Source organism: Balaenoptera musculus, chromosome 4 (genome assembly GCF_009873245.2).
Source record: "Balaenoptera musculus isolate JJ_BM4_2016_0621 chromosome 4, mBalMus1.pri.v3, whole genome shotgun sequence".
Taxonomy (NCBI): Eukaryota; Metazoa; Chordata; class Mammalia; order Artiodactyla; family Balaenopteridae; genus Balaenoptera; species Balaenoptera musculus.
This window is the reverse complement of record NC_045788.1, coordinates 60,875,586-60,888,347: the sequence shown is the minus strand read 5'-3', so window position 1 is coordinate 60,888,347 and position 12,762 is coordinate 60,875,586. Positions and strand designations below refer to the sequence as shown.

The 12,762-nt window shown below is 44.1% G+C and overlaps 2 protein-coding genes across 4 annotated transcripts in view; one reads left to right on the top strand and one right to left on the bottom strand.

Annotated features, from left to right (window-relative positions):
• The window catches only part of MCF2L2 (MCF.2 cell line derived transforming sequence-like 2), a 245,936-nt gene that overhangs the window by 111,791 nt on the left and 121,383 nt on the right, over positions 1-12,762 (top strand). For all 3 annotated transcript variants that reach the window (XM_036850441.1, XM_036850443.1, XM_036850442.1), the window contains 5 exons: positions 157-281; positions 877-991; positions 1,428-1,547; positions 9,385-9,576; positions 11,940-12,131. In XM_036850441.1, coding sequence (XP_036706336.1) covers positions 157-281; positions 877-991; positions 1,428-1,547; positions 9,385-9,576; positions 11,940-12,131 — 744 coding nt within the window. The remainder of the gene's footprint in view (positions 1-156; positions 282-876; positions 992-1,427; positions 1,548-9,384; positions 9,577-11,939; positions 12,132-12,762) is intronic.
• The window catches only part of B3GNT5 (UDP-GlcNAc:betaGal beta-1,3-N-acetylglucosaminyltransferase 5), a 62,967-nt gene continuing 54,872 nt past the window's right edge, over positions 4,668-12,762 (bottom strand). The window contains exons 3-5 of the transcript XR_005019697.1: positions 9,340-9,503; positions 8,885-9,015; positions 4,668-4,894 (exon numbers count right to left, since the gene is read on the bottom strand). The gene's annotated coding sequence lies outside the window, so the exon portion shown is untranslated. The remainder of the gene's footprint in view (positions 4,895-8,884; positions 9,016-9,339; positions 9,504-12,762) is intronic.

The window sequence follows — 12,762 nt, the reverse complement described above, 5'->3', positions numbered from 1 at the left end:
ATAAGTTAATCAATTTAAAAAGCTATAGCTTGACTTCTTTAGCATTTAATTTGCTATATAATAAAAATATACTGAGCTACCATTTTCCTCACCTCAAATCTACCTAGAATTTGCTTTTAATTCCTTCTAAGAGAGACTGTATTTTCCTTTCTCTAGGATGAGCTAAAATTACTTGGAAAGCAAGGGACCACATTGCTGTCATGTATTCAAGAACAAGCAACCAAAAGTCCCACCAGCAAACTCAGTCTCAATGAAGCTGAGAATGTAGCTACCATGGAAGGGTGAGTGAGAGGGGTGGAATCTGCTTTTTCAGGAGAGAATACGTAGAACCACATGATCTGAAACAACCAAGAACAGATTGGAACAGCTGCTGATGGGTCTTGGTGGGGTCACGAAAGAAGAATATTTGAGACAATGAAGGAAAAACCATGGTATCCTTCTGGCATCCATCTACAGAGATCTTTATGAGAATGCCATTCCCTCCTCCTATGATCTGCTTTCATCCCAGGATGTCAAGGAAGATGGTAGTATTTACTGAGCTTCATTGCCAAATAACAGTTTGGTTGGGTGCTGTGCTTTGCACACCTGTCTTCTTAGGTGGAAAGAAATAAAGAGAAAGGTAAGGTTACCTGGGGTACATTTTAAAGCATAGCAGCTGCATCTGAAGTGAAGTTTCTGCCTAGTCCTGAGGGTGTCCTGATTAAAAAATGGGAAATGTGGAAACCAGCTGAACTAGGAGAGAGTCATAGGTGACACAGACTTCATAATAAGGAGATTATCACAATTAGTAACACTGAATAAAAACACGGGTGTTATCTCCATGAGCCTGTAGAAATGAATGCTGACTGCATGTCCTTTCTTGTTCTTTCTTGACAGGTTATTAGTTCAGTTGAATGAAACGGAAAAAGCCTTTAGTCAGTTCTGGTCTGAGCATCACCTGAAGCTTAATCAATGCCTACAACTACAGCACTTTGAACACAATTTTTGTGAGGTATTATTTTCTTGTTTAATAAAACTTCTGTTACGTTTCAGTGACTTCTGGTTCTCTCTTTGCCCTTGAACTCTGGGCATCGGGCTTCCCTCCCCTCCCCAGTCCAGTCCCCTCCTTCTATCTTTGATTCCTCTTCTCACCTTTTCAGTGGGTAGCAATGTACTAGAATCCCATTTTCCTGTTGGCATACATGGTATTTCAGTGATGGTTTACCTTCCTTTTTGATTCAGTGTAGCTTTAATATTCCATCCACATGTGTCTCAGCACCCTCAGCTTAATCTGAAAGCTGATGAGCTGTAGAAAAAAAAAATCTATATAGATACACATATGTCCTGAATCCTTTTTGGATTTTCAAGTTGTCTAGAGTATAAAAAACCTGTACCTCCAGATGGGTGTCCATTGGCTTATGTCTGGGCTTTTCTAATGTGTCTTGTAGGTTAAGCTTGCCCTGGACAACGTGTTGGCAGAGCAAGCAGAGTTTACAGACATCGGAGACAGTGCGATGCGTGTGGAGCAACTTCTTAAGGAATACAAAAAACTGGAAGGAGAAGGCCAGGTTTGTTTTTCTGCCATTTTTGTGGACCAGGAAGAGGGTCACTGTGGATGGTGACAGATCCTGGCCACTCATTATTGCTAGAAAGTTGCCGAAAGACACAGGAATGCCCAAATCCTGCCTTTTCAGTGACCTCACGCTCACCCCAGGTCTCCAGGGAGATATGCAAATTAACAACTCTGAGGAATGATGAGGGCAGTGAGAGTTCTGTTAAGGCTGCCGGAGCACCCAGTTGAGGCTGGAGGCTTCGGTGGGGTGAGAGTTCCAGGTGGCCCTGCCCATTCATGGGGTGACAGACTAGTGGGGGAAAAACATACACTGGGTATGTTACCCACTGGGCCAGAGGTTGGGGGCAGGAGTTGGTGGTAAGGAGGGGAAACCTTTAAAGGGAAAACCAGAGAAAAATAACTAGTTTTATAGTAGGCAAGATGGGGAAACGGGGGAAATTGGTCCACATTAGTTCTGTTGCTACAGAGAGTTGGCAAAGCTTTCTGCTTTCTCATGCTCAAAGAGTTGTAAATATCAAACTTGTAAAGGAACTTGAAAGGAATATATGTTTCAGATTCTCATACCGGAGTTAAACAGTTTCCCAGATCTGTACACAGATCAGCACTTAGGAGTGAGTCTATCTTAAGTCCTTACAAATTTGGCTTATTATGAATTTAAGGAAGCCCAGTCATCTCTGTCCAGAGAAGTTCCTTTCTGCTTTTCTTTAATTGGGTTCTCTATATTTTTGTCTCTTGGGAACTAAGTCTTCTATGGTTACCACTTCCTTTCTGAGCTAATCTAGAGGTGTCTTTCCTCTAGATTATGGTAGATGGTAATTTTGTAGTACTAGAAATTTGCTTCTCAAAGTGTGATCCTCTGGCCAGAAGCTGTCACCTGAGTGAGAACTTATTAGAAATATGGGGAAATCTCAGGCCCCACCTCAGAATCAGAATCTGCATTTTATTAAGATCCCCAGGCGTTTGACACACCCATTAAAGTTAGGCTTTTGACACTCACATTATTGTTAGAGACATACTTCCCCAGAGAATAGTAACAAACGTAAACCAAGGCCACTCTGGCTTTAAGAGCTGTCAGTTATGAATTCTGAGCTGGAGGTGCTTTTGCACATGCGTGAACACACAGACCCACCTGTGCACCCGGACTCTCACTCAGCAATCCCATTCTTCCCTGGTGAGCACTCCTCTTACTGATGATCGTTGACAACTAAATGCTTTAGTGCTGAAGGCATGAGTCATCAGAAATGTTTATTAAACAATGAAAAAAATTGAATTTCATGTATCTGATAATTATATGTCTCAGAGGCTCCAAGATAGTCCCAGTTCTATGCAATTTTAGTTTTTTCAAGTGAACTCCTTATTAAATGTAGATGCTGTGTATTTTCATTTACATACATTCATATTTTAGGAAAAATGCCTCATCAAGCCCAGTGCCTTTATTTTTGGTTTGAAAAATATGGTGTCATATATATATATATATCTCACCAAGGTAGCTACTGACCTACCAGGAAGGTATATCACCAAGGTAGCTACTGACCTACCAGGAAGGTATATCATGAAGGTAGCTACTGACCTACCAGGAAGGTATATCATGAAAGTAGCTACTGACCTACCAGGAAGGTATATCACCAAGGTAGCTACTGACCTACCAGGAAGGTGTATCATGAAGGTAGCTACTGACCTACCAGGAAGGTACTCATTCATCACCAAGTATTCCTTGTCCTAGATTCTGTGGCTATAGTGGCAAACCAGACAGTCAAGACCCTGCTTTCATGGGGGTTACATTCTACTGGGGAGAGACAGACAAGTGAAAAGTAATCAAATAAATAATGATATCAGAGAGTGACAAGTGGGATGAATAACAGGACATGATAGAAAGTGACTGGGGGGGTTGCTACTTTAGTAGTTAGGAAAGGCCTCTCAGACCTTTGATCTGAGATCTGTATAGCCATGCAAAGATTTAGGGAATAGCAGTCAAGGCAGAGGAGCTGCAAGTACAAAGGTCTTGAGGTGGGAACGAGGTTGGGGGCCCAAGGAATGTGGCTGGAACATAATGAGACAGGAGAGAACAGGTGGGAGCAATGGTGGTCAGGACTGGACTTTATTCTCAGTGGAACGGGAAGCCATTGGATGGTGCTCTGGGTTGGGTTTTAAATACTGGGGGTGGATCTGCATGACTGCATTCACATTCTCTCTTCTGCCCACCTCCTTGGACTTGTGATCTTTGGTACATACTTTAAAAATCGCTGACCGGAGGTAGGGGCAAAACCTATGGTCATGGGGCATCTTTCACGGGCAACATTCCTGAACAGCTGGGCTAACCTACAACCCACAGAGCCCAGGCAGATTGGTTTTACCCATCCTGTGCCTTGCTTACCCTGTTTTTTACTTATTTGCTAAAGGATGCAGTAGACCTATTCCTCTGCCTTTGGGTGAACCAAATAAAGCTATCTTATCATAACCGGGACTTTTTAAACATGTCTTCACTCAGGTTTGTAAGCGGCATTGTTTCTTCAAGTGATACGGGCTTGGCTAATCTTTCCATTTGTCCTGTAAAGTGTTAAAGGAAAAAGGTAATGTTTGGGTAGAAGCCACCAAAACCCGCCTGAGGTTTGTCCTTCGCTCAGCACCCAGGGGTCAGCTTCCCTTTCAGCCTAGCCACACACTGATTTCTGGGTTGTTGCCAACTCCCTTACTCTGTGCAGTGGTATCATCCTCACGGGTAACCTCTGAGCCAACTCACTAACCAGAGTTCAGCCTGTTCTTTTACCCTCTTGTGGTTTGAGGGTTTAATCGTCTTTTGAGTACTCATCTCTAATTCTGAGAAACAATGGTTTCAGTACCCCTCTTACTTCTTTAAAAGCAGAATTTGCTATAGGGTTTTGGCTGTGAGGTATGCTGGGACCTTTGCTGATGGGCCAACAAGGAACAGACCAGGACAAAACAGGGAGACTCAATCCTTTTTCAGCCTTGACATCTCCCTCCAAGGCCAGGGGCCAGCAGTTACACTACTGTGTCCAAGAAGGCATGGAACCCAGATCATTAACCTCCTAGGGATGTAATCTAGCTGGAGGGGCATGACTTTTTTTTTAATGGAAATTTTCAAACACACAAAAAAGTAGATTGACTAGTACAAGGAACTCCCATGTGTCTGCAGCTCAGTTTCAACCACCATTAACTTTCTGCCTTTCTTGTTTCACCTGGCCCTGTTCCGCATGCATTCCATTCCTATGCCGTTATCTGTGGGTCTGTCCTGGGTTCCCTGATACAGCAGTATCGCCCCTTCTTCACCATTTTCTTCCAGAATAAACATGTCCAGCTTTCATCTGTTATAGCAATAGAGTCCTGGGGGAAAAATAAGCTGTTATTACAATAAAGGTTTCTGAATTACATGTTGCAACTTGACCAGCCTTCTGAAATTTTCAGCATCTGAAAGATGCCAGGCAGGCTTATGATCAGAGTACCTGATTTCAGCCATTTCTTTCTCATTATTTCTTTTTACTTTGGAGGTTTTGTTGCCTGATTATCTTGAGCAGAAGCTATATAGACTGAAAAATAACATGCAATTTGGAGGTTTTACAGTAAAGTTCTTGGCAGGCAACTGAAGGATTTGATAGTCATTAATAATAATGACTGCATTAATAATAATGTGTTGCCATTATTCTAGCACATGTGGGGAGACCACGTAGGCTGGAAGGTGGCAAGACACAGGCTTTGGAGTTAGAAGGAACTGGATTCAAATCCCGACTCTAACAACTACCAACTGTGTGACCCTAGTCAAGTTTCTTAGCCTTTCTGAACATACCCTCTCATCTGTAAAGTGGGTAATAATTCCTACCTCACAAGAGTCCCTGGGAATATGAAACGAATAGATGATGTATAGTAAGGACTTAGTGAGTGCCTGGAACGTAGTAGGTGGTCAGAGCTTAGAAGCTATTATTATTATCCATTCATTTCAGTAGAGTAATTTTCCAGCCATCCGGTGGTGAATTCTGTATTGTATTTATGGATCTCTTCCCAAAATCCATTTGGACCTGTTATGGACATCTTTCCTCCAACATCTCAAGTGTTTTAAGAACAGTTGAAGGGTGAGCTGCTGCGTGCCACAGGGACGCAGCTGTGACTGCCACAGGTAACCTGGGGGAGCATCCTGTGGTGAAGTTCCCTAGGCCCAGAAAACTTGTGCTATTCTTAATAAATTAGGCAGCTGGACTTAAAAAAAACAAAAGTCAACAGAGATTTCCTGGCCAAGTTTTCATGTTTCTATATTTGACTAAAGTCAGACAGGTTCAATCCACCAAATGAGGCAGGACAAGCACAGCCATTTTTCTCTGTGCGTGTTGGCCGCAGCCAGATTCTGGAGCCAGACTGCTTGAGTTTGAAGCCTGGCTCTTCTGTTTCCTACCCGGGTCACCTTGGGCCATTGTGTCTCCACTCCTCTTTTGTAAAACAGCACCTACATTAAAGGTTTGTTGTGAAGAGTAGAAGGAATCATTGACGTAAGCATTTGAAACAGTACCTGGCATATAGTAAGCTCTCAGTGAATGTTAGATGTTTTTGTTAATAACAGAGGTGGTGGGGTAAATTCTGGGCTGAAGAATATTTCCTAGGTTCAACCTTCAGTGACTGAGCAGTTCTAGTAAGAGTGTCTCATTCATTCTTATATTCATTCTGCAAATATTTATTGATCTCCTACCGTACCACATACTGCTCTGAGTTCTGAGGACACAGCAGTGAGCAAAAAAGTCAAAAATCACTGCCCAAGGAATTAGCATTCTAACCTCCTTTGAGCGATGGTGACCAAGTGCATCTGGGCCTTTGCTGTTTAGAACACATGCGCTGAGTATTTATCCCTGAGTTCTTTTATCCCTGAGTATTTATCTCTGAGTTCTTTTAAATAGCCACTGCTTGACTCATGCCTCTTTATTCCCATATCATTACTCCTTTTTTTGTTTTGCACAACAGTCATTTGTTCTTAAGTACCTAATATGTGCTGTGTACTATTTAAGTTGAATAAGAGCTGGTGCATGCCCACAAGGGTCTGTGGCATAGTGTGGGCAATAGATAACTGACCACAACGCAGTCAAGTTCATGCTCTGATCTAGAAAGGCATAGGGTGTTATGGGAGCACAGAGGAGGGGCATCAAAATAAAATGGTTGAGTCAGAGGAAGTTTCCTGAAGAAGATGAACTCTGAAGGGTGATTTGGAATTAGTTACAGAGTAGTGTGGGTACACGGGGAGGTGGGGGGAGTAGGGGAAAGGTAGGGGAAGAGGTAGGGGGAGCGGTGATGAGGGAAGGATGGGGTTTTCTAGGCAGAGAGAGCAAGTAGAGAAGTCATGGAGGCCTGAAGCTGCCTGAATGGGCTTGGTGAATGATTGACTGGGTAGGGGGCAGGGGTTTTGAAATTGTTGAAATCATACAACACTGTAAATTAAGAGAGGGGCAGGTTGTCATCACCTGGAGTCACCATGATTCCTAGTGTTACTATGAAAAGCTAAACCAGGGCAAAGGTGGCACCCTGGATGTTCAACCTGGTCAGCAAGGGTGTGTGTGGGCCTCCTGTCCTGGAGGCCTTTGGGGACATGGCAGTCATCTGTCTTGACTCAGGTCAGTGTTGTTCACACAATTCCAGCCAAGCAGCTCACTGCATCCCCTCGTTCATTGGTTCATTTATTCTTTTCTCTTATTGACCAAATATTTGTGGGATGCCTACTAAGTGATCTCATGGAGCTTATGTATTGGTGGGCATGGGTGGAAGAGGGAGGAATCATACATTAAAGGAGAGAAAGAAAATACTTTCAGGTAGAAGTAAGTGCTGTTAAAAAATGAAAACAAAGTGAGGGAGAGGGCCTGGGAGGGGGTGAGCTAAGAGCTTAGACCTGGGAGGAGCATCCCAGGGAAGGGTGCTGAGGTAGGAGGTGGCTTGGTTGCCAGCCTTGTTAAAGCCACACCTCTTCCCTGGATTACTGCAGTAGCCCCCTAACTGGTCTCCTTGCTTTCCCTCTTCTCTAGCATTCTTGACACCACAGCTGAAGCGATCCTTTCAAAAATATGAATGAGGTCCTCTCCTCGAAACCCTCCAGTGCATCCCATGTCACAATGAATAAGAGACAAAGTGCCCACAATGGCAGCAAGGCCCTCCCTGGTCAGATCCCCCTCTTTCCTCTCTGATCATGTCTCCTCCTCTCCTCCTTGCTTCCTCTGCTGCAGCCACAGTAGCTACCTCCTGCTACCTGAACACGTCAGACTTGCCCCCATCTCTCAGCCGAGTGCTGCATGGTTGTCCCTCACTTCACATCTTGGCTCCTGTGTCAAGGGTCCCCAAGGCCACACCCAGATTTGAAGATTTGCTAGGAGAGCTCATAGGACTCAGCATATAATTATGCTTATGGTTATGGTTTATTACAGTGAAAGGATACCAAGCAAAATCAGCAAAGGGAAGAGGTGCATGGGGCAAAGTCTGGAGGAAACCAGGTGCAGGCTTCCAAGGGTCCTTTCCCATTGGAGTCCCACAGGGTTCACTTAGTGCTGCCAACAATGGCTTGCAACAGCATTGTAAAATGTTGTCTGTCGGGGAAGCTCATTAGGGGCTTAGTGCCCAGAGTTTTTGTTGGGGGCTAGTCATGTTGGTGGCCTCTGACTGGCATATACCAGAATTCCGGACGCCCAGAAGAAAGCAGGTCTTCAGCATAAAACATATTGTTTGCACAAACAGTTTAGATACCATGAGCCATTCTGATTAAGGATGATAGGAACCCTCCTGGCTTTCCCAGATGCCAGCCGAGGACCAACCTTGCAAGCAGGCCTTTCTAAGGACAGCAGTTTCAGGCTGCTGTGTTAACTGTTCTGCACAGCGTGGCCAGCACCTTCTCAGTGAGCCCTTCTCTCACTACCCTATTTAAAATAGCAGCTCCTCCACCAGCGCTCCCCGCCCTCCTCTCCCTGTTTGATTTTTCTCCATAGCTCTCACCACTGTCTAAGATACTATATTGTCTACATATTTGTTTATTGCCTGTGTCTCCTACTAAAATGTAAGCTTCGTGAGGGCAGGGATTTTTGCCTGCTTTGTTTACCACCAAACCCCCAGCACCTGGACAGTGCTTGGTACATGGCAGGTCCTCAGTAATACATGATGAATGAATTAAAAACAGGAAATACCTGGCACATGTGGTTAGAACGAAACGAGCTGTGCAGAAAGAGGGAGGAGATACAGTTGCTAAGCAGACGATATCAGAGCAGACAGGGACCTTGTGGGCTGCAGGAAATAGTTTAGACAAACATATTTCTTAAGTCTCATGATCCCCCCTTAGGGTTGCCCAAACCAGATCTTTACCATTTTCTCAACCTCAGCTTACTCCCCACTCTCCTCAGGGCCACATGTTTGTCCCTTTTCCTTTTCCATTCAGTTGACAAGGTAATTCAGTCTCCAATTCTGTGCAGTATAATACTTCATGCTCTTCTGCCCTAGAATTTATCACAGTTGTAATAAGTTAATTATTTGTATAATTTGTTAGTATCTGAGTTCTCCATTGAACTGAAAATTCCTGGCTTGTTAACGCTATATCCTCAGTGCTTAACCCAGAACTCAACAAATATTTGAATGAATGACTTGCTCTTCTTCAGAGTGCCGATGACCCTGGACTAGGCTAGACCTCCTGGGGACCTTGACCCACCCCAGTGCTTTCCCAGGTTCCCCAGCCCCAGTCTCTGAGCCTAAAACCTGATCAACCTCTCCGTAGCCTCCCTCCAAGTTTGGAGCACACAGTGCCAGGCAAATACCAGCCTCACCATGACTCGGCTTCTGATGCTTGGCTGTGGATGTTCACTTTGCAGGAGTCCTTGGAAAAGGCCCAGCTGCTTGCAGTAATTGGGGACCAGCTCATCCAAAGCCACCACTATGCAGTGGACTCTATCAGACCCCAGTGTGCAGAGCTCAGGCACCTCTGTGATGACTTCATCAATGAAAACAAGAAAAAACACGACATTTTAGAAAAGTCCTTGGAGTTGCATAGACAGTTGGACAAGGTGAGCAAAACAAAGCTGTGAACATGATGTCTGCAAAATGTTCTGTGAAACAGTCTTAATCATACTTGCCCTCCCTGCCCCTCATGATTCCTGAGATGAGAGGATAAAGTCCTTCATGTGAAAACAGTGCTCAAGAGGCATTAAAAACTGTGCAGATTCTAAGTCATAGAGGTATTGAAGGTCCAAAATGCCCCAGCCATCCACCATATCCCATTCGAATAAACTATAAAGTCCATGTCCTCTGTGTGGACCCAGACTTAAAGAGTGTGTTTTGGCCTGGCCCTGTGGGGCATTTCATGATTCCCCATCAGGTGTAAAGAGAACCAAGCACTATAGTTGCAAAGTGCTTCTCATGTAAAGGCATCAGATTGTGAATCCTTTTGAAGAAGCCTAAGTAATAACAACCATTATACACTCCTACCATTTACTGAGCACCTACTATGTTCCTACCAGGAGCATAATTATGTCATCTATTTAATCCTCAGGACAACCTATGAGGAGGATATTAACGGCCTCATTTAACAGAGACAGAAATTGATATTCAGCATAGTTAAGTCAATGGGTCACAACATTTAGTACATGAGGTGAGCTTGCTATAATTGCAGATTTCCTGATGTACCACTCTGGAGACTATGATTTAGTAAGTGTGGGATGATGCCCAGGAATCAGTATTTTCCTCAAGTGCCCAGGTGATTCGGTGCAGGTTAGTTCATGAACAACACTGAAAAACCCTGGGGTAAAAGGTTGCCCAAGACCACACATGGGGTAAATAGGGGATCACAGGCTTGAAGTCAGGACTGCCAAATTCCAAACCCCAGGCTCCTTAGACTAGACAGCAACCCTGTATGCAGAGTGCTCACGGGGAGGGGGCACGGCCCCCATAGCCCTTCAGCAGTGATCTCTGAGGCAAGTGCCAGTCAGCAGGGGCTGTGACTTCCAGAGCCTTCTCTGTTAGCTGTTCCCAGGCAGCAGAGAGCTCACCGCTGTGAGTCAGCATGCTCCATTTCCACAGTTGTTTCTCTCTGATAGCTGGGGACACCCGCCCAGGCTGTTTACATCATCCCACTGCCAAAGGGATTTTAGTGTCAAGGAAATATAGCTGTTCCAGAAGCAAGTGGCTCAGAGGGCCTGCCAGAGATAATAGCCTAAGGCCAATCTGTGGACTGCGTGTGTGTGTGTGTGTGTGTGTGTGTGTACGCGTGTGTGTGTGTGTGTGTCTCGGAGAGCAAGTAGCTGCTGTGACTCTGCAGAAGACCCCAGCTTAGTGTTTTCTGCAGATATAGGCATGATGTTTAAAGAGAAAGTTTTCACAGTATATATCAAAGCATAATTTCCTATTATTTTGAAAATCCAAAAATATAGGAAGGAGGAGGAAAAAAGTTACTTATGGACACTAATTACATTCCACTCCCCTCCTCATCCCCACACAGTGGGAATCATCCATTTTTAAATATCTTTATGATTTTTTGGTTATTCTAAAAGTAGTACACATTCAGTGTAGGTAATTTAGGGAAAGTAAAGACAAATTTAATTTGCCTGTAATTTTCCCACTTAGAGATAACTACTTTAGAGAGCTCCCTTTTGGTCTTTTTACTCTGTACAGTTATTTTACATAGCTTTTCAGGTCACAGGGTAAATGGAAATGCAGATGTACTTGCAAGGGCAGCTTTTTTTCATAAAAATATTCAGACAGCACAATGGCCCCTGTCTTTCTCTAAGTTTTTAAAAAATTGAATTGTTAGAATTCATTACTTATCTGCTTTCATTCCAGCATTCTGGAAAGTTTAAGTACTGATGTTCTGAGCTAAAAGCTTTGCATTCTTAGATGCTTCCCTTGGTAAAACAAACGCTAATAAATGCAAATGTGGACAGAGGACAGTGGTGTTCTTGTTAAAAGAGACATTCCCTCTCCCAGGAAGGCATGTAGGAGCCAGGTCTAAAGCCTCCTTATTTACTCTGTGCTCTTGTAACCAATTAGGATGCAAGAAATTGGCCTAGAAGGTAAACCCAAAAAGCCACTGGTTGCATTTCTCTATGGTTAGACCAAACGCAGAAATACTCAACTCTCTCCTCTTAGAGATGTGGCAGTTACTGTCAGTGGAGAAAAGAAGAATGCTTATATGATTTATTTTTTGACTAAGTGACTTCCTTGAAAAGTATGCAGATGTAAAATTGATTTGGGCTTGCCCACCTCATGGTTATATTTATAGTGGTTGGACCTCTAAACCTGATGCTGTGCCATGACAATTCCTTGTTGTCTCAGGATCCTTGTAGACCCCATATGAGCTTGGACCTCCTGAGGACTGTGGTGGCTGAGTTGTGGGTGGGCTAACTGCACAGGGCACTGTGTTTCTTTCTGAAAGGTCAGCCAGTGGTGTGAAGAAGGAATCTACCTCTTGGCTTCCCAAGCTGTAGACAAGTGCCAGTCCCGAGAGGGGGTTGACATTGCCTTGACTGACATTGAGACGTTCCTGGGCACAGCGAAGGAGTACCAGTTGCCCAGCCCCAACGAGTTTTACAACCAGTATGAGCTGATGCTCACTCTTGATGTAAAGGTAACGTTTCTGAGTTATTTTGATCCTGTGGTTGGGAAAGGGATGTGGGGGGACTTTGCCTGTTGCCCAAGAAAATCTATGTAGGATGTACTGAGCAGATTAACTGGCTCTTGAGCCCTCAGGTGGCCTCTTAGACTCCTGGTCTGTGCTTCCTGGCAAACTGACCCTTCATGGCCTGATTCAAATATCACTTTCACTCATTCATTTCTCTGCAAATATTTATAAGCATCTCTGATGTATTAGGCACTGTGCTGAATGCAGAGGACATAATTATGAGCAGAAATAGATGTGGTTCCATCCTTCATGGAACTTACAGTTTATGTATGTCATACAGTTTATGTATGACATTAATAAATATCAAACACAAAACACAATAATGTGTTGCAAGCTGAGACAAGTGCTCTGAAGGATGGATTCAGGGTTCTATGGGGTATGTGACAGAGGAACTTGACCTGGACTGGGGGTCAGGGAAGTTCCCTGGGAAGAGTCACTTGAGCCAAGACCCAGAAAATGAGTAGAGAAGATGGGGGAGGCTTTCCAGACAGAAGGATCAGAGTGTGCAAGGCTGCAGGGCTGAAGGGAGCCTGGCACAAGTGCAGAACCCAAAATTCAGAATGGCTAGAGTACAGAG